This window comes from Thermobia domestica, unplaced genomic scaffold (genome assembly GCF_964235325.1).
Source record: "Thermobia domestica unplaced genomic scaffold, izTheDome1.hap1.1 HAP1_SCAFFOLD_715, whole genome shotgun sequence".
Classification (NCBI taxonomy): Eukaryota; Metazoa; Arthropoda; class Insecta; order Zygentoma; family Lepismatidae; genus Thermobia; species Thermobia domestica.
The window spans coordinates 54,839-74,507 of NW_027656425.1; the positions used below are offsets into that span (position 1 = coordinate 54,839).

A 19,669-nucleotide genomic window follows, 5' to 3' on the forward strand; every position below is an offset into this window, starting at 1 on the left:
AACCGAGCATTTAGGTAGTTTTGCAAATTCTCGGCATAACAGCCAATTACAACGAAGAGAGGGCCAACGTTGACAATTAGATAGTCTACCGTTTCCCACTACCGTTGGTGTGATGATAGGGTGGGAAAAAAGTTTACAAGAAAATGCTAGTTTTTAACCACCTTGATCCTTGTGCAGAAGTAATAAAGTAGGATCGATTTAATGATTTTACTTCTATTATGAGGGGACTGTTACACTGTTGCCAGGGTGAAAAAGTAAATATATTATTCACTGAGTCTGTTATATGTCAAGGTCCAACATTTTTTTTTTTCATATTATTATTAATTAGAAGAGATATTCTTCATTTTAAACAACAGAATTGCATCTTACTACAAGAAATACAAATTTTAATTCAAATTTGGAACAAGATTTTGCAGTATGTTTTGCATTTCTCTAAATTGGTAAAAGTGTTTCAGAAAAAAAACTCACAAATTTTACAAATCAAAAACTATATAGCTCATCAATTTTCAGTTCATACTCTAATTGTCAATTATTTATATCAACACGATGGCTTCAGAGTATTAAACAAAATCCATTGACAGAGGTACTATATAGGCGTACTATTTGTGCCACTTGGGCTTCGGTGGTTTAGTGGTAGAGGGTTCACCTCTGGTGCATTGTCCTTGGTTCGATCTCAGCTTTCACCAAGTGAGTTTTGTGGTGGACAAACACCACGTACGTGGATTTTCTCAGGGTTCTTCCGTTTCATCCCATTTTCTTCATTCCACTATTTCATTCATTCATTTCTCATCATCATTATCTCCTTTAACCTAGCCGGCATAATTGTGGGACGTAAAACTGAAACATATTTTATTTTATTTGTGCCTTTTGTATGATTCAAATCTATAATAATGCAGCTACATATATCGTGTGGACACATACATAAAGTCGGCGCGGCCAAACGATCCTCAGGCGGTTTCAAACAAATTGGAACACGATTGAAATTACTCACATGTTTCTTTGTTACGTAAGACGGATATTTGGGAGGTTATTCCTGGCACTAAGATAAGACAAAAAGTATAGACCAACCTGGGTGCACAAACGCTTTCTTTCGGACTTATAGCCTGCTGAAAACATGAAAAAAATTAACTTTAAAGGTCCATAGCTCTAAAACTATGGAACCTACCGTAATCGGGTCAAGACTTTATTTAGGAACTATTCAATCTGTTCTCTTATGTCTATCATACTTTCTCAATCTGAAACGTAATTTACGAAAGTCCCTGAATGTTATACTGTACCTGCAACCTTCGGAGCATTTTTGGTTGCCTAATAGAAAAGGATATATAGTTAGTAGATAGAAGTTAACAAAAATACATATTTATTGCATATGGAAGCAACAATGGAGCATTGTATTGTCACTTGTTTATGGTCAGTGTGTATAATTTCATAATTCTATAACAACGAGAAAGAAGTTAAATTAAGGATACAAAATTTGACGACAATTGACCAAGACACGTATGAATCAATGTGAGTTAAAGGAAAGGAGTTACATATGTGTGCATGCATATATGTAAATATATGTTCCAGAATCACTGAAACTTCAAAGCAATTTCTACCGAACTTGGTACACATGCCTGAAAAAAAAATACTGTTGCTGTACGATACTCCTGGCGGTGGCATATAAAAATAATCGAAAACGACCGATCTTAATGTGGAATCAGTAGTTTTCGGAGCACAGGCGTGCGCACGAGTTCCAGAGGCGCAAAATATATACATAGCAAAGGTGCATAATTTAGGGCTGCGGGGGGCGATGAAGCTTCAAGTTACGCCACTCTTTCGGAGCTGCTGATAAATAGTGACACTTCCGATATCGTTTAAGTCCAAGCTCAGCCCCATAGGTATGGAGATGAGAAATAAAATATTCAAAAGCCCAAGTGTCAAATTCATAGTTTTCGAGATTGGAAAAACGCCTGACCCGTTTGATATGAATTTTGGAATATAGTACCCACATGAACCTGGATTTTTAACATGTCACATTTATCAAAAGTCGTATTTTAGAGGATGTTTCAAAATGTTTGTCTAGAGAACCTTGTGGGGTTCTGTCATTATTGAAATGCGTATCCTATGCGGAAGACAGTGGGGGATCTAGACCGGGGGCGGGGGGAGCAGGAAACCCAGTTTTTAGAATGACAGAAATAATTTAAGCTATTATTTATATATTTTTGAAAGTTTACAGTAAACTCACGATATGTCTATCATAGTCTGGGTTCTGACTGACCCCCCCCCCCCAGATTTCACCTTCTAGATCAGTGGTTCTCAAACTTTCCGATAACGCGTACCCCCTGTGCATTCCTAAAGTGATCCGCGGACACCCTGTGAATTCGGAAAGTGATCCGCGTACTCCCTTGCAATGCTATCTGAAATTTCACATGGTACTAAAAGCTATACTGATTAGAATTACCACTGACAAGAAAAAGATTAAGAAAAATATTGCAATATGTAATTTATTCTAAAGATACATGAATGTTTCCTAGTGAACGAAATTTTAGTTGAAAATACAGTAACTTTCAAGACTGAAAATCAATGTACTTTTATTAAAAGGAAATTCACTTGATAAATAACGTTCTCAAATGTGGGGTCACTAATTATTTCTGTTTTCCACAATTGCATTGAAATCCGGAATAAGTTTTGTCACCATTAATCTTAAGTCCGATCCCATATTAAAACGATTTCGCTTTCAGGCTTTAATACTGCAAAGAGCAGAAAAGGTCAGTTCATTTAAGTACGGATAGTTCATTTAAGTACTAATACCTTTTCAGTCAACTCTTTATACTCATAGTGCAGAAATTTAGTAAGTAGGAAAACATTTAAATTTACAATGCTTACTTTTTATTAACTGAAAAAAATACTTTTTGCATAACAACTACGAGTTCCATTTTATTATAACACATTTCGAATTTTAGGCGTCGCGTACTCCTTGGCTACGTCCCACGGACCCCCAAGGGTCCGCGTACCCCACTTTGAGAACCACTGTTCTAGATCCCCCACTGCGGGGAAAAGGATTCAAACTTTCTTCCATAAACTTATTCTCTCTTTGTGAAGAACAGGCATTTCAAATAATATTTCATAAATGTTACAGTAGAAACGATGACTTCGATTCATAAAGCTTAAGGACTGTTAGTACTATGTGAACTGTCACGTTATGCACTATGGCATTTCAATCATTTTAATACACATACTGCGCTATATAAGGAAAATCGTACTATTTCTATATTATATGGACTCATGCACAAATAAACAGAATTCTCTAATAATTGATATAGTACTACTCCAAAGAAATACAATGTAAATACTTACTCCATTGTTAAGTGTTCCTTTTAAAAAAATAACGCAAATATCACTTTTTTCCTTTCTTTCTTTTTTTTTTCTCTCTCTCTCAACACTTTCCTACCACGCCACACACCTTGCCGTAAAGTCACTGAAGCAACCAACTGCTTTGCTCGACCGCTTGTTTTCTTTGTCCTTCAGTTGCTACGACGACCACTGCTCTTAGCGATTAATCCTAATTGCGCAGGAGTTAGCATTCGCCAAATTCATTTACTTGTAGTAAGCTGACCGTAAACATAAGCACGAGCAATCGAAAAAGCCGGTTCATCTATACAGAACTTCGAAAAGAAGTGAAGGAAAAAAATCCGATAGAAATTCAATTTTGATAGACTTATCTGTGCGCCAGTCTGTTCACTTTTTGTTTGTTTTTTTAAAAGGCTGGTATATGCATAAAAACAATTGCATCTACCTTCGAATTCAGTTACCTATAAACAATCGCACACACATCCACAGCACGTTATATAAGTTGTGTGATAGGCACGTTTCTCCTTCTCGCGCCGCTAACTTGACCAAGGTCACATTTCACCGCAGATCGATGTAGATGGAGTTGCTTTCTTTAAAAAGCGATTGAGAAACAAGTTCGAAAATTTATTGCAACTCGACTGTCATGTTCTATGTTTATTCATTCTTAAAATTACTTATTGTATTGATCGTCTTAGTTAAATTTAGAACCTACGAACTAGTCGTATATACTCACAATGTTTGTTTTTTGCTATTAAAACATCGTTTTGATAGGGCTATTATGATCTTTCAGCCATCAATTACCATATATTGATTGATTGATTCTGAGTTTAACATCCCTTTCAGCAGCGAGGCTATAAGAAACCTGGGCCTATTGATAAATATGGAATCCGAACCACATGAGCTTTCATCGGGAATGGAAGCCGGCTCTCCCGCATCAAAGGCGCGTATGCTAACAGCTTTCCCACGAAGGAACTCAGGTATCATATGTGTTTATTGTTTCTAACCCAAACTACCAGGATAACACAGTCTTCGTCTAATTTCTAATCAGGCCATAGCCCTTGATGCTGACTCAAAGTCGTGAAGAATTTGAGAGCAGTTACGAATTTATGGAGTGGTCCTAGGGGAATTCTCCCGCCTCATCTCCCAGGGGAGATATGAAACTACCCGGGATCATATTTCGCATCGTCCTCAATGTAGATTCCACGCAATTTTGCAATTCACCCCAATGTATTGAAATTCCACTACTCACCACTTTTTGAAAATAGTGTTGCCTACGGGACAAGACGAGACGAGAAATAAGGTTGTCTCGTCTCGATTCTGGAAGTGCTTGTTCTCGTATTGTTTGTAAATTTATGTACAACATTTAGTCTTACGCTATTTGAGAAAGCGTTACCCCCTGTAGCGAACGTGGCCAAGGTGGCTATTCAGTAATTTTACTTTCACCAGAGTTGTAAATCATACTGTGAGCCAGTCAGGGTTTCCGGGTCTATTTGCCAGGTCCAGGTGTGTAATAGCAGAGTTCCAATACTCTGCACAAACCATCTTCAAAGCAGCTGTTTCTTGCTACAATCACTTTGCCTGACAACACGTCTTTCTTTTTTTCCTTCCTTTTGAAATCTTTTAAACAGCAGGCGGTCTATTGTTCCGAAATGCACCAAATACGCTCAAGCCGACGTTTTTATTGCTTTCGCGTTTGTGATTAGCCATCTACATTTAAATATTTGGTCTAGGAATTAATTCGTGCGGGTGGACAAGAGATGGCGCAACGAACGGAGCGTCCCACAGTTCCGTGTATCCACACATGTGTTGCAAACCCCTGTCATCGCGTATCGTTCGTAGTATAGGGCAGTGGATTAAAGCGTCAACAACACCAGTTTGTAGTTAAGTGAACATGGAGCAATTTGTGCCTGATAAAGTGTTTTTGCGGGGTGTCCTGCTGCATTACTTTAACATGCAGAAAAGTGCGACTGAAAGTCATCGTATTTTGGTGGAAGTTATGGTGACCATGCTCTAGCTGAGCGAACGTGTCAGAAGTGGTTTGCACGGTTTAGAAGTGGTGATTTTGGCTTGGCAGACTAAGAGCGAGCTGGACAGCCAAAAAAATTTCAAGACGAAGAATTGACAGCATTGCTCGAGCAGGATTTGTGTCAAACGCAGGAACAATTTGCAGCAGCATTACGAGAACCCTAAACGAAAAAAGGCCTGGGTGAAACCAGGTGAACCAGGTCCATCACAACCAAAACGAGATATTCACTGTGCAAAGGTTATGCTGTGCATATAGTGGGATATGAAAGGTGTGGTGTACTATGAGCTGCTGCAACCGAGTGAAACTATGAATGGAGAACGTTATCGACGACAATTAATGCGTTTGAAGCAAGCTCTGGCCAGAACACGACCAGAATGGGAGAACAGACATGATAAACTTATTGTTCAACATGATAACGCTCGCCCACATGTCGCAAAACTGGTCAAAACCTATTTAGAAAATGTCGGATGGGAAGTTTTATCCCACCCGTCGTATTCACCAGACGTTGCTCCTTCGGACTACTACTTGTTCGATTGCATGAACAACGATTTGATTGGACAGCGGTTTACTTCTTCAGAAGATATCGAAACATGGGTCTCTGACTGGATCGCTTCCAAGGATGAGGACTTCTTTCTCCACGGAATCCGTACATTGCCTGACAGATGGGCGAAAGTGGTGGCTAGCGATGGACAATATTTTTCTTAAGGTATTTATGTATTTTGTGTTTGTACTACAGCTTCAATGTGTGCGTACCAACCGCACGAATTAATTCCTAGACCAAATACATGGTCAGCGTATTCCAAGCGTACGCATGAGCAATAAATACGCTTTGCGATAACCTCAGATAGCCGGGTACTTATGCTCTGCTTCTTTTCTTAGTTTCATCTAGAAGTTATAAGATCCTTTCGCTTCATGAAAAGTCCACGAAGGATATGATATAAAAACATTTAAACAATATTTATTATTGGACTATATTGTGTAATGACATGCGCATCTATAAACGTTACTAAGTGATCTTCATTGTGTTCGCATAATCATATTATCAATTTGTAGTTTTTACACTGTGAATTAGTGTTGCCTCCAAGATTCGAGAAATTTCTCGTCATATCTCCTCTCGAAACTGAGATGACAATTGTCGTGTTTTTCTTATTTTTGTCTTGGATTTGAAAATCTACTTTTCGTCTCGATCCTCATCTCCTGGGCAATAGCATTTTGAGAGTTCTTGAATTAAAAGATATAGAAGTAATATTTAGAAAGGGAAAAAGAAGTGATCTAAAAGTGAACAGAGCTGTATTAATATAGATGAACAATCGTTGCTGATTTAACTCCTCAAGTGGCTGTTTTTTCTCGCCTACTAGCGTTTCCACAGTGGGTATTTAAATCTCCACGCTACCACCTTCAGCCCATTTAAATTTTAAAAATGTACGAAAAGAGCGAAAAGAAAAAGTGCGTTACTTTCAAAATTAAGTAACTACTCTGTTCAGAACTTACCTTCGACGTGACTCACACGTGTCAAAGACTGTGCTTTGACTACCGTTCTAGGGGAACCCACTTCAAGATAAAATTTTCTTACTTCATATGATACGATCATGAATGTAGAAATGTAGTGAGGACATCAAGCCCAGTTTCCCCTTGCCTCACAACGCTGTCAACATTGGAAATTCCGTCTCAAGCGGAACTCAAACTAGGACTACATGCACCAAAGGCACGGGTATAAGTCATTTAGCTGCACGATAGTACCTCCCCTACCTAAGTACAAAAGTACGTATTATAATAAGGTATACAATAGAACTGAGTGGTACAAGGAAAATAATACAAGGCTCTGATAACAGGCGTCATGAAGAATATGTCTCGTCTCGGAAAGTGTATGTATTTCTGTTGGAAGCATTCTGTCTCGTCTCGTATGCAAAGAAAATTCCCGTCTCGTCTCGTCTCACGGATAACTTTAGAAGAAACACTGCCATATCTTCTAATTCTGGGTGTAGATTATAATCAACATTGATTGTATTAACTATAATTTCATATAAGGAAGACAGTGAGAAAGAGTTAGAAGCATTCGAAATGTGGGTATGAAGAAGAACGCTGAAAGTTAAAATAATGAGCAGAACAGCAATATTAAACTTTAAAAAAAAGAGAGAGAGAGAGAGAGAAATAAAGTATTATTACATTATTTGAAACGAAATCATACTCTGTGCTGTATGATAAAGCGTTAGGTGTGCAGAAAGAGATGAAAAATAATACTATTTGATGGATTTTATAAAACAAGAAAGATGTAGTTAGTGAAGTATACTACTATATGCAAACTTCCTGCTTTATGCAAATAATGATATCTATCAAAAGTTGTTTTCATCAACCTAAAAGTAGTATATTGAATTAGTTGGACATAACAATATCTTCTGAAGATCGAAATCTCTGGCAAATATTTAAAAAGTGTATATATTAGGACCATCTTCTTATATTTTACAAAAGGAGCTGATATTTCACAAGACACATCTAACTCTTAAATTGTGAAAATAATGCTGACTTGTGCAACACTGAAATCAAGAGTCGTAAAATGACGTTACGTAAAAGAAGTGTAAAGTACTTCTCGCGTTGTGTCAATTCATCTCATTCCCACTTTTTGTCAGTGATAATTACCGTATGGTCAATATATGTTTTACGCAATCCATGCAAGAAGTAAACATCTGTTTTCTTTCTTCTTCTTCTTTTTTTTTTTAAACTCACAAGTCCTTGATAAATATAGCTTCTTCAAATTAAGTGACGTTGAGAGCAATGTCCTGCAGAACGTGTTGCTAAATACTTAAACATATTTTCTCCAAATTGTTCTTCAGAGAACGCTACAGTTGGTAAAAGAGGAGTGTGAGCTTTTTGTTTTACGTCCTTTTTGCAATACCCACATTATGAAGGATAAAACCTACCATTAGGATGAGCTGTCAAACACAGCGACACGGCTTGAAACCGGTGTTTCTGATAGGTTCTCAAATAGTCATGCAAGTTCGTTTTCCGTGCGGTTAAGAAAGGGTATCCTGAAAACTGGAAGTTAAAGAACTGGAGTGAAGGATAGATTTGAGAACTAGGAGTAGAGACACCACACATAGAAATGGTATGTGGTAGCTTCATTGTACAACCGTTAATTACGCGCACATCATAGTATATTCTTCCGGCATATGGAGATTAGAATGTCAAGAGATACGTATTTAACAAAGGCAGTAATCTAACTTCCCTGTCCAAGACCATCAGCAAAGCATGTAAGCTGACAGTCACCACAATGCTACTAAGCTTCAAGGCCCTATCTACTGAACAAGCAAAAAAGGAATAAATAATTTAAAAAAAAAAAACTCATTAAACTCTTATTACGTTTTCCAATTTGCAACTTTTTTTTTTTTTTTTTTTTTTTTTTAAAATTTCGGATCGATTGTCGTATCAACATTATCTCTTACCGATACCTTTTCCATTGAGCTAGCACATCAAGATGACTTCCTTTCTTTTCAAACCTGTCACCTTAAAGTGTGATTCGCAGCCGAGCTGAACACACTATGAAAATTTTACATGCCACTTTTAAACTTGCTCACCAACAACGAAAGAAAAACACGCATGGACACATAGGATGGCAAGTTATATGATACCTCACGTATGGCACGTTTGTATACATATTCAGGGAAATTAGAAAATTCTCACGGTGAGTATGTCATTACAACATTAACACTGCTCCTGAAACTGATCTGAAATGTATCTGAAGAATATCAGTGACAAAAATATTTTTCATAGAAAACAGTTCGGGTTTCTAATCATAATAGTGGCAAGCAAGTTTGAGGAAAGGGCAATTTGCCATCTTGTCTTGTACTATCTCATTGCGTGAGTAAATGATTTCTGTCGAGACATCACTGATAAGGCATTTGGTCGGAAATCACTCGGTTGCTTCTTACACTAATTCAATATATATGGAGGGCGCGGTGGCTCGGTGGTAGAGCGTTCACCTCTGGTGCTTGGGGTCCCGGGTTCGATCCCAGCCTCCGCCAAGTGAACTTTGTGGTGGACAAACACCGTGGTCGTGGGTTTTCTCGGGGTTCTCCCGTTTCCTCCCACTTTCTTCATTCCACCAATTCACTCATCTCTCATCATCACCGTCTCCTTTAGCCTAACCGGCATAACCGTGGGACATAAAACTTAAGATTTCATTTCATTTCATTTCAATATATATGATTGTGGTGCTACATTTGATTTCTGCTTTGGGCTACGACCACCGGGTAGGGAAAAAGAAAGAACGACGAAAAAGATAAAGCAAAAATAAAATAGAGAAACAAAATTATTGTGATAATCCGTCTTTGAAGCGTGCGATTATTAGAGAATAAACAGAGAATAAAATAAGAACAATGCAATCAAAAGTTTTATATTCAACCTAGTTAATTGACTACAGATATTGAAACTAAAAATATTATGAAAGAAAATTATGATCGTCTTGGTGGTGTTCTTATTAATGCATAATTTGAGCGCTATTTGGGGAGTTAAACACATATGCGTATTTAAAAAATGGTACTTTGCCAGTATTAGACCGTTATATTTTCCAATTGTTTCTAATGTTATTTAATTAAAGGAGTTCACTGTCACCTTATGTTCAGATTTCATCAATTTTCTATTCTTATAATTCTTCCGTAGTATAGACTAAAGCCTCTGCTTTAAAAAAAAGAAAAAGAAAAAAAACTAGAATTGAAATTAACACTGTCGGAAGAGCAGCGGACTCTGCCGCTCAAAGAATTAACGGACAAGGGACACAGTGTTCCTTTAACCTTACATTTTTATAGTAAGCTACTAAAATAAAATCAACTTACGCGATTCTTTTCTACGAATTTTGGGAAAAAGAACTCCACAAATCGTGTTTGCTACCAAAAAAAAAAAAAAAAAAACAGTTTGTTTATAAATTACTGTAGTAAAATGAAAGCATAACATTTTCTTGGAATCAAAATCAAACCAATCCTGAATTATTATGCAAACACAATTACTGGAAAGTAATGTTGGTTGACGATATTTAGGAGTAGTTCAAACACAGTAATATATATATATATACATATATATATATATATATTAAGTCGACACTAGGGTGATAAATTACTATCAAATGTTAAAAGGTTTTTTTTTTAAAGATAGTATGTACTGTGCAGCAATCTCATACTTACGAGTACATTATTCCTTTCCAGATCGATTAACTTAGAGATCTACAAAAGAGTAAACAAAATATTGTGTAAATATGTTGATATATTTTAATATTGAAACAATAAAATCATTCACAATTTAATAGTGTCCCAATTTTTCCATTTTTTTCAAGGTATAATCGAAACTGAATAATACTATTAAAATGTATCCAAGAAATTTTCCAGAAGGGAGAAAATACTAGACAATAAAATAGTCAGCTTCTGGAGAAATCCTCATTGGTGCACAGTTTACTGTCTAAGCTTAAAATTTAGATCATAGTTCATTTGAAATCATATTTTTTGAACAGCACAAACACGATGACAGCACAAACTGTTGCACTAAATACTATTTTTAGAGGAGAAATTTTAGTAGCTAGTATTATTTGCTAATTTCCGTAAAATTTTACAAATATAGATGCGAAACAATTACAACTGCTCACAGTTTAACATTTCCTTCAAATTGCCTGCCTTCAATACAGTTATATGATTATACTTTATTAATACTCAATGTTATTATTTCTTATTATTGTACCTTATAAGTAGTGTGTGCATCACTGTTCGAAGTGTGTCTGTCACTTTTAGAGTTGAGTTGAGTTGATTTTGAATTTAATCACCCTTTCAGCAGCGAGGCTATATGAGGCGTGGACCTACAGCTTAATGTGGGATCGAAATAACATGAACTGCCGCCAAGAATTGAACCTGGGTCTTCCACGCTAAAGGTGCGTATGCTAACCGCTTAGAAAAGAGAGAACTTGGTGTCATCTTACAAGAGAGACAAGGAGGAGTACAAAAATAAGTTTTTCACGATTTTCTGGAAAAATTAGAATTTCAGAATTTGTTCTCAAGCATTTTATTATTTTTAGCTTCATATAATCTATCAATTAATGTACATCTCATCAGAGGATAATATTAAAACAAAAATTTAAATTTTGACAGTCAAACATAATTTTAAGACGGCACGTGTGTGTGTGTGTGTGTGTGTGTGTGTGTGTGTATGTGTATGTGTGTATGTGTGTGTGTTGTGTGTGTGTGTGTGTGTGTGTGTGTGTGTGTGTGTGTGTGTGTGTGTGTGTGTGTGTGTGTGGCCTTTTTACTAGCACTATAATAAAGAGCTTAGTAAGAGTATATACTTCAGTATGAGTTTCATCATAATATTGCTTTGTACAGCGTCAATATGTAGGTTTAAATAGAACGAAAAAAAACTTTTTAGCGATTTCCTCGAGAACTATATAATGCAAATTTACAGTTACTTATATCATTCCGTTTAACTCAACAGGGTCTATTGATCGGTGGATGTCTCATCTTAGGTTAATTTTCTTTTTCTTTAAGCACTAATAATATTGTTGATTAAAAAAAAGATTCATGGCCTATCTCAAAATAAAAAGGAAGCATATTATTATTATTATTATTATTATTATTATTATTATTATTATTATTATTATTATTATTATTATTATTATTATTATTATTATTATTATTATATTTAGTCTAGAGACAAATCATGTTTCAGTTTGCAGAACTACCGGTATCTACTACAAATTATAATACAATCTTAGAAAACAAATGTCTGGATATAATGCACTATGTTTTATTCTTAACATATCATCAAAACAGACTCTGGGGCCACGGTGGCTCAGTGATAGGACGCTTTACCTCTGGTGTGTGGGATCCTTGGTTCGATCTCCAGCCATATAAGTTTGTAGTGGACAACATCGTGTCCGTGGGTTTTCTCGGGGTACTCCCGTTTCCTCCCTCATTCTGATTCCATCAATTCTTCCATCATCATTCACTTGTCTTAATCGTCGTCTCCCTTAGCCTAACGCGCATAATCGTGGGACGTTGAACTGAAAGATTTCATTTCATTTCTCTTTCTAAACAGACTTGTTTGCGAATGGAAATTTACTTTTACATCTATCGAATTGGCTCAATATATTATTTACGTAGCTCTAAGCAATATGTGTGTAAAGGGTGTGTGCAGTGGCGTATTCAGGAGGGCTTCCGGGATTAAGCCCGCAAGAAATTTTATTTAGTATATTAAAGTAAAGGAAATATCTTGCAGAATTTTCACATTTCCAAGACTAAAGTTAGCAAAGCCTCCCCCGCCTCCCCGAAACAAAATCGTAAATATGCCACTGGGTATATGTAGGCCTATCACTGCTAAGAAAATACAAACCACAACAACAACAGATACAATTTGCTATACAATTACTATTTGCAACGGAACAACATGCTTTTTAGAAGCATAAAAGTTTGGCATTTTCATTTTCTCAAAATTTACACATGAGAAGACACTCTCAAGTATGTTATTTTATTCATTTTGACATTATCTATCTATTGATACATGTCTTATATTTAGACAATATTTCATTTGAACAGAAATTACAATTTAACAGCTGATGTTAATGTTCGACAACGTACTTTTTTTTCTTTCAGATATCATAATGGGGAGTTTAATGAGAACACAATTCAGGACCAGTTTCATCTCGATAAGTGGTATGGTTCTCGTCGTTTATAAATTCATTATTTTTTCTCCATCTTCTCGGAAAATATGCATAAGCGTTTACGCTCAAGCGTATATAATTCAATTCAGCTTAATAAGATCTCTCTCATCCTTGGATATATTTCCTTCTGTCAAAGGTTAAAAAATATTGTAGAATGTAACTTGCTTTTAATGAATTTTATTATGCATATTATTGTGAAAATGTATTTTACTTTTAAAGCTTATTATTGATACATTTGGCTTTTTATTCTTTTTTTTCCCTCAAATTTTGTTCCAAATAAGATTCTTCGAAACAAAACAAACTAATCAATTTATTCAAAATTCTAATATCAATTGTTGTACTATAATGCATGACAGAGTCCTGTTATTTGCTTAAAATTGTTCTGAGCATCTTAACACTATTCACTTATTATTAATATTTGCGTGATGCGATCCACTTCCTTAATATTTTTTTTATCATATTACAAATTTCATATTACCTATATATTACTTAGAAGCCTTTCATGATTCAAGTATATTTTGAAATTCTAATAAACGATTGTGCTTATACGAAGCTTCTTATCCCAAATCAGGGAGCTACAGAAAACTGTAAAAGTAGCTACTAGCACAATAGCTGTGATACAACAATATTTGTTAATCACTTTTGACGAACTATATAGGGCTTCTATTCCTGCCTGTAAACCTAGTAATTTCTTTAAGGCTTCTTCTTAGTTATTTTTCTTAAAGCGAGCTTCTACCCTTCGATTTGGTCGGTATATGTGTGTCTGTTTGTCTGTCTATCCACGATTCTATTTAGAGTTGAAATAAATGAAATTTAAAGTCACTTTCCTACTCTCTCATCATGATTAAAGATTCTACAAATATTATTAATGTTTAACGGAAAAAAAATGTTCAAAAATGAAATAAAATGAAATCTTTCAGTTTAACATCCAACGATTTTATAGACAACATTAGTCTATAAAATAAGCCGAAATATGTACTGCGAAGATAATGTATAATGGTGTAAATTGGATAGTTGTGAAACTACCAGTAATAACCTGATCATACATGCCTTATAAGATCGAACTGACAGTTTGTAGGATCTCTTCTTCCCTTCTCAGTAGTGCTCTCAAACGGCTCGGGTTGACCTGACCCGACGTCGGGTCAGCTCGGGTCGGGTTGTTGGGTCAGGCTACTCGGATCGGGTTGTCAGGTCGGGTCAGCTCGGATCGGGTTATTCGGGTCGGGTCAATCGGGTCAGCTCGGATCGGGTTGTCGGGTCAGGTCAATCGGGTCGGGTCGGGTCTGTCAATCGGGTCGGGTCGGGTCAGGTCAGTCAATTCGGGTCACGGGTCGGGTCGGGTCGGTCTTCAACCCGACCCGACAAGACCCGTTGAGAGCACTACTTCTCAGTTATAAAGGTTGCTGGACTGGACAAATGGAGAAGGTGGTAGGATAAATTTTCTGTCTTTTTTTAGTGCTTGAACCTTGAACATGATGTGGTCTTCCTTTCTTGATATCGTCCAGTTAATCCGTTCTTGCTTTCCTACATTCTCCCCCTCCAATAGTATGCAAGTTAATTCTAAGTGATGAACTAAGTTACTTCTTATGTTACTTCTTTTTTCTCTATCAATGCCAATATACATAGATTTTCGATTGCTTTCTATGTTTCTGTTATTTCCTCCATAATATGGGGTGTTCAGAGCACAAGGGAATCAACTTCAATTTCCATAATTGTGAGAAAAAGAGACATGAAATGTGCACGATACGCTTAATACATACAAAAGTTAAGATTGTTTTTTTTTTCTATAATATAAGAATTATTTGCAATATCTGGACATTAATCTTTCAACCTCTAAAAGGAGCTTCAGATAGATATCTAAAAATGAAATATGTATTTTAAAATATCCCCTTGTACACTGAACGCTCCATATGAGCAACCTTCTTCTTGAACTTCACAGCTCGAAAGCATCAAATTTTCTTATTCTTTTTTTTTTTTATTTCTTTCTTTTTAAAGAGTTTATATTTCTTACCATACTTCGGTAGCATGGATAAGAACCTTCATATAACACAAGACAAACCCTAGAGCAGCGTTTTTGAATCGCTCTGTCCCAACACATTAACGTGTCGCGAGATTTTTAATATCTTCTTGGTTCTAAGATCTTCGACAAAGAGAAGTTTTTAAGATTCATAAGTTTCATAAGTATCTTAAGAGTCAACAGTTTTTTTTTTTATTTATTTATTTCAAGAGTTTTACGTAATTTACTTGTGTGAGCATTGTATCTCATAATCGTTCCATATTTTTTTAAAAAAATGCATTGTATGTATTTTTATGTGTTTGCTTTTTTACATCTAGGGAAAAAATCACATGTAGAGGTGCCGCGAAAGTTTGAAACATACTTGGTGTGTCCCAAAGAAAAAAAAGGTTGAGAAACGCTGCCCCAAAAGAGCGACGGTATACAACTTAAATTAGTACAGGGATACTTTGTGCTTTTCAAAAATGAAGGTTTTGCTCTAACGCGGTATTTATTATTGTAGATACGTATTTAAGAACCGCCAATAGGTTTACCAGTTATTTTCTTTTAAATAATCAAATAAAAGTGGTAAACAGCACTTATTCACCTATAAGTGGAACTATTGTATAAGTTTAGTCGAGTATTGGCTTATTATATGACGATATTAACTATAATTGAAAACATATAACGGTCACGGTGGCTCAATGGGAGAGCGCTTACCTCTAGTGTCAGGGATTTCTAATTCGATTCCAGGCCATGTGCGTTTGTGGTGGATAACATAGTGTCCAGTGGATTTTCAAGAGATTCTCTCATTCTTTCAATTCTTTTCATCATCATTCACTTTATTTGATCATCGGTCTCCATTAGTCTACAGGGCATAATCATAGGTAAAACTCAAAGATTTGATTTTCCATTCAGAGTTGAAGAAGCATTTTATTTATTAATTATTATTATTATTATTATTATTATTATTATTATTATTATTATTATTATTATTATTATTATTATTATTATTATTATTATTATTATTATTATTTACAATTTGTATATGTTTAAGCTATAGAGGTTTTCTGTATCATATGATTTATAAAGATATATATTTTTCTCACTTTGAAATTGTTTTTTTTTAATTCTAAATTTTTCTGATGAACACAATAAACCACGAACAGCATGGTTCCACATAGCGATAGTGTTTCTAGGACCCAATTAATCGCGTTCTGTAAGATATCATACCATTAACAATGGGAATTATGCAAATTGTTAAATTAAGTTAAATTAAACATATAGGACCTTATGCAGTCATTTTGACGTATGATTATCGCCATACTATGTGTCTGACTAACGCATGGTTATCAGAAGTGTATTCAGAATATCTGATTAGCAGGTAGTAGCTGACTAAGTTAATGACATGTGACTAATTAATTTAGTGCCAAGGGTACCCTGGTTTAGCCACGGTTTAGTCACAATAAACTTGTTTATTTATTTATTTATTTATTTTTGTCATCAACACAACAGGCATAAGCCCAATTTTAGTGTTGGTGTCAAGGATTTTATAAAATAGAGGATATGCCTTTACAACAAAATCTTGAAGCCATACGTCACAGTTTCACCACCCCTACTCTGCCCACTCCCCCCAATAGGATCGCAATGTTTTGAGCCAACAATCATGGCGGAAACAAAAGTAGCCAATCAGACGATCGCGGAAACGAGAGTAGCCAATCAGACGTGTCTATTCTGTTTTTTTTTTTTTTTTTTTTTTTTTTTTGGCTTCATTGATTTAATAGGATGAAGATACATATGGGCAGATCCTCTATTTGTAACATCCTTGGTTGGTGTATTACAAAATAAATTTACAATGAGAATACAAAGGCAATTAATTACCTATCTTTCTTTTCTTTTACCCATAAGGTGAGTTAACTAAGAAGCAGCTATTAAGCCGAGTTGCCTACACTAGCAGAACTGAATATTAAAACTGAACAGTAAGGGATGAGTAGAAAATTTCCAGTTTTCTGACGAATACATACAACTGATCTATAAATTATCTTTCCTTTTTCCTTATAATTACAACATAATTCTTCTATTGTCGCTAATATTAATTGACTTCTACTTATTTTCTATTTATTCTCCTCGCAAATGCATCCCTCAGAAATGAATATGTTAATTATAATTCTATTTCATAACTATTCATAAGTTGTAGTGATGTCAAACCACAAAGAAAACATTTCGAGTTTCATATATTTTCATTTTTTACGGACTACGCACCTGCACATCTAGATTTCCGCAGTTGCCACATTTATTTCTCGCACTCGAGGTATTAGTGATATGGTAGTACTGTATTATCAAACCCAAATCCACTCACTAGCTGAACTCCAAGCAGACTTTGAATACTTTTCCTTAGTACAGAATTATTTCTCAATATTGCCCATAAAATGGATTTAAAATAAGTTCATTTTATTTAAGCAGCTAAGCTGTTACATATACAATTTGCGCATATTTACACATTCATTTCTTTTCCTGATCATAAGTTACTCATTTTATATTGTATTTTCTTTAAAAGTTATTAACCATCTTTACATATCATATTTCTTTTCTTGATCTTTCTGCAAGGAAGCTATAAGATTTTTATCCTTATACTGTAAAAAAAATGAAATTTTTGAGTTTTACTACCCACGGTTATGCCGGTGACGCTAAAGGAGACGGTGATTATGAGAAATGAATGAAATGGTAGAATGAAGAAAGTGGGAGGAAACGGGAGAACCCCGAGAAAACCCATGCTCACGGTGTTTGTCCACCACAAAGTTTACTTGGCAGGAGCAGGTTTTGAACCCAGGACTCCATGCACCAGAGGTGAACGCTCTACCACTGAGCCACCGCGGCCCCTATCCTTATACTGTGTAATACAATATTGATATCTATTTCGCTCCGATTTATATATAGAGATAGATAGATAGATAGATAGATAGATAGATAGATAGATAGATAGATAGATAGATAGATAGATAGATAGATAGATAGATAGATAGATAGATAGATAGATGAGCAATTGATTTTCATACAGTAATTTAGGTTATCTACTTTTTTATGTATATAAAAAGAAAAAAATAATATTCTTTATCATCATTGTAAACTTATACAAGCTATTAGTAATTAATATTTTTTTCAATTTTTGTAAAATTACTGTACAGGTTAGTGCTCTTTACCTATAACTTGATGTATATTGTTAGAAAAGAAAATGTAAATTTATTAGTTGGAGATCCTATTTTACTTCTGCGATAGAATTAAAAAAGCAGATTCTGTCTCCGCTGCTGGTACAGACGCAAGTAAAAATGTGTAAACACCCATAGAAGTTCCTTTGTCAATAATTTCCAAGTGAGGATAATTGTTTGAGTACACACTTTTGTAATTAGAAAAAGACATAGAGCTCTCCATATTTCAAAATTACTCAAAGAATTTATATCGGCATTTATCCACTTTGTCTGAGAACTCGGTACAAAGCTCTAATAAATCGTTAGTTTTTTGTTAAATAAAATGTCTCTTTCTTTTTCTTTGGGGGGGGGGGGCATTTATACTTGTTCTGTTTGATGTTATGCTACCTAAAATTAATTATATAATCTTGACGCAAGTCAAGATATGCATATGAATGGTTCTAACCAGAATGCAAAATCATATTATAAAAGTCCTGAGTAACTGACTGATCGAAACCCAGGTCAAACCACTTAAGCTAGACGCTTGGGGCCTTATGCAGAATCGTTCTGATGCGTGATTAGTGCCATAATAAAGAGTTCGACGACTAAAATATGTTTCCTGCAGTAGTCAGATCTTTAGTATGACGCTAATCATATGTCAAAACGACTCCGCATAAGGCCTTTGAAGTTTAAACAGGAGATAGAATTTGTGACGTAAGCCACCAGTAGGGACTTAAAAAAAATCGACTTGGAAGGGGAAGAAACCGGTATGGCAACTACTATATTAGATATCTCGGAATATATCTCTCGGAATCTCTGAAGTTTACAAACATGAAATTTGGTATATATCTTTCTCATTTAAAATAGTTAAATGCGTGTTTCAGCGTTCTTCGGTTTTATGTGTGACTTAGAAGGGAATATAAGGAGTTGAAAAGGAAAAAGAGATGGAAATTATATTTATTGTAATAATATGCCCATATCATGGAATCTCTTAAGATAGAGACATGAAATTCGGTATTTGGGCTTCTCATATAAAATAATTAGGTACGTGTTTCAGCGTATTTTCACATTTGATCTAGAAAAAAAGAAAGAAAAGAGGGTGGAAAGAAAAACGTATGAGGATTACATTTATTATAATAATAAACTATAACTCGGAATCTCCAATTATAAACACGAAATTTGGTATTTGGACTTCTCATTTAAAATAATAAGGCATATGTTTCAGGTTTTATTTTTAACATTTGGTTTAGAAAAGGAAAAAAAAAAGAGTGAAAATGAAATGAAACGAGGATTACAATTATTAAAAAAGAAGTCTATAACTCAGAATCTCTTCAAATGGTGTGACTGCCTCCACTTGAAGGACGAGGGATTGATGGAGCGTATGTTGGAAAGGAAGCATATAGTGCAAGAATTGATAGATTAGGTGAACCATCAACGGTTAGAGA

At 35.2% G+C, this 19,669-nt stretch overlaps 1 protein-coding gene across 2 annotated transcripts in view; it reads right to left on the reverse strand.

Moving 5' to 3' along the window:
* The window catches only part of Acsl (Acyl-CoA synthetase long-chain), a gene marked incomplete at its 3' end in the record, with an annotated part of 61,639 nt that extends 51,067 nt beyond the window's left edge, over positions 1-10,572 (reverse strand). The window contains 1 exon segment of one of the 2 annotated variants that reach the window (XM_081747825.1): positions 10,531-10,572. In XM_081747825.1, the coding sequence (XP_081603951.1) occupies positions 10,531-10,538 (8 nt within the window). 2 annotated transcript variants of the gene reach the window in all.
* Between the last annotated feature and the right edge of the window lie 9,097 nt (positions 10,573-19,669).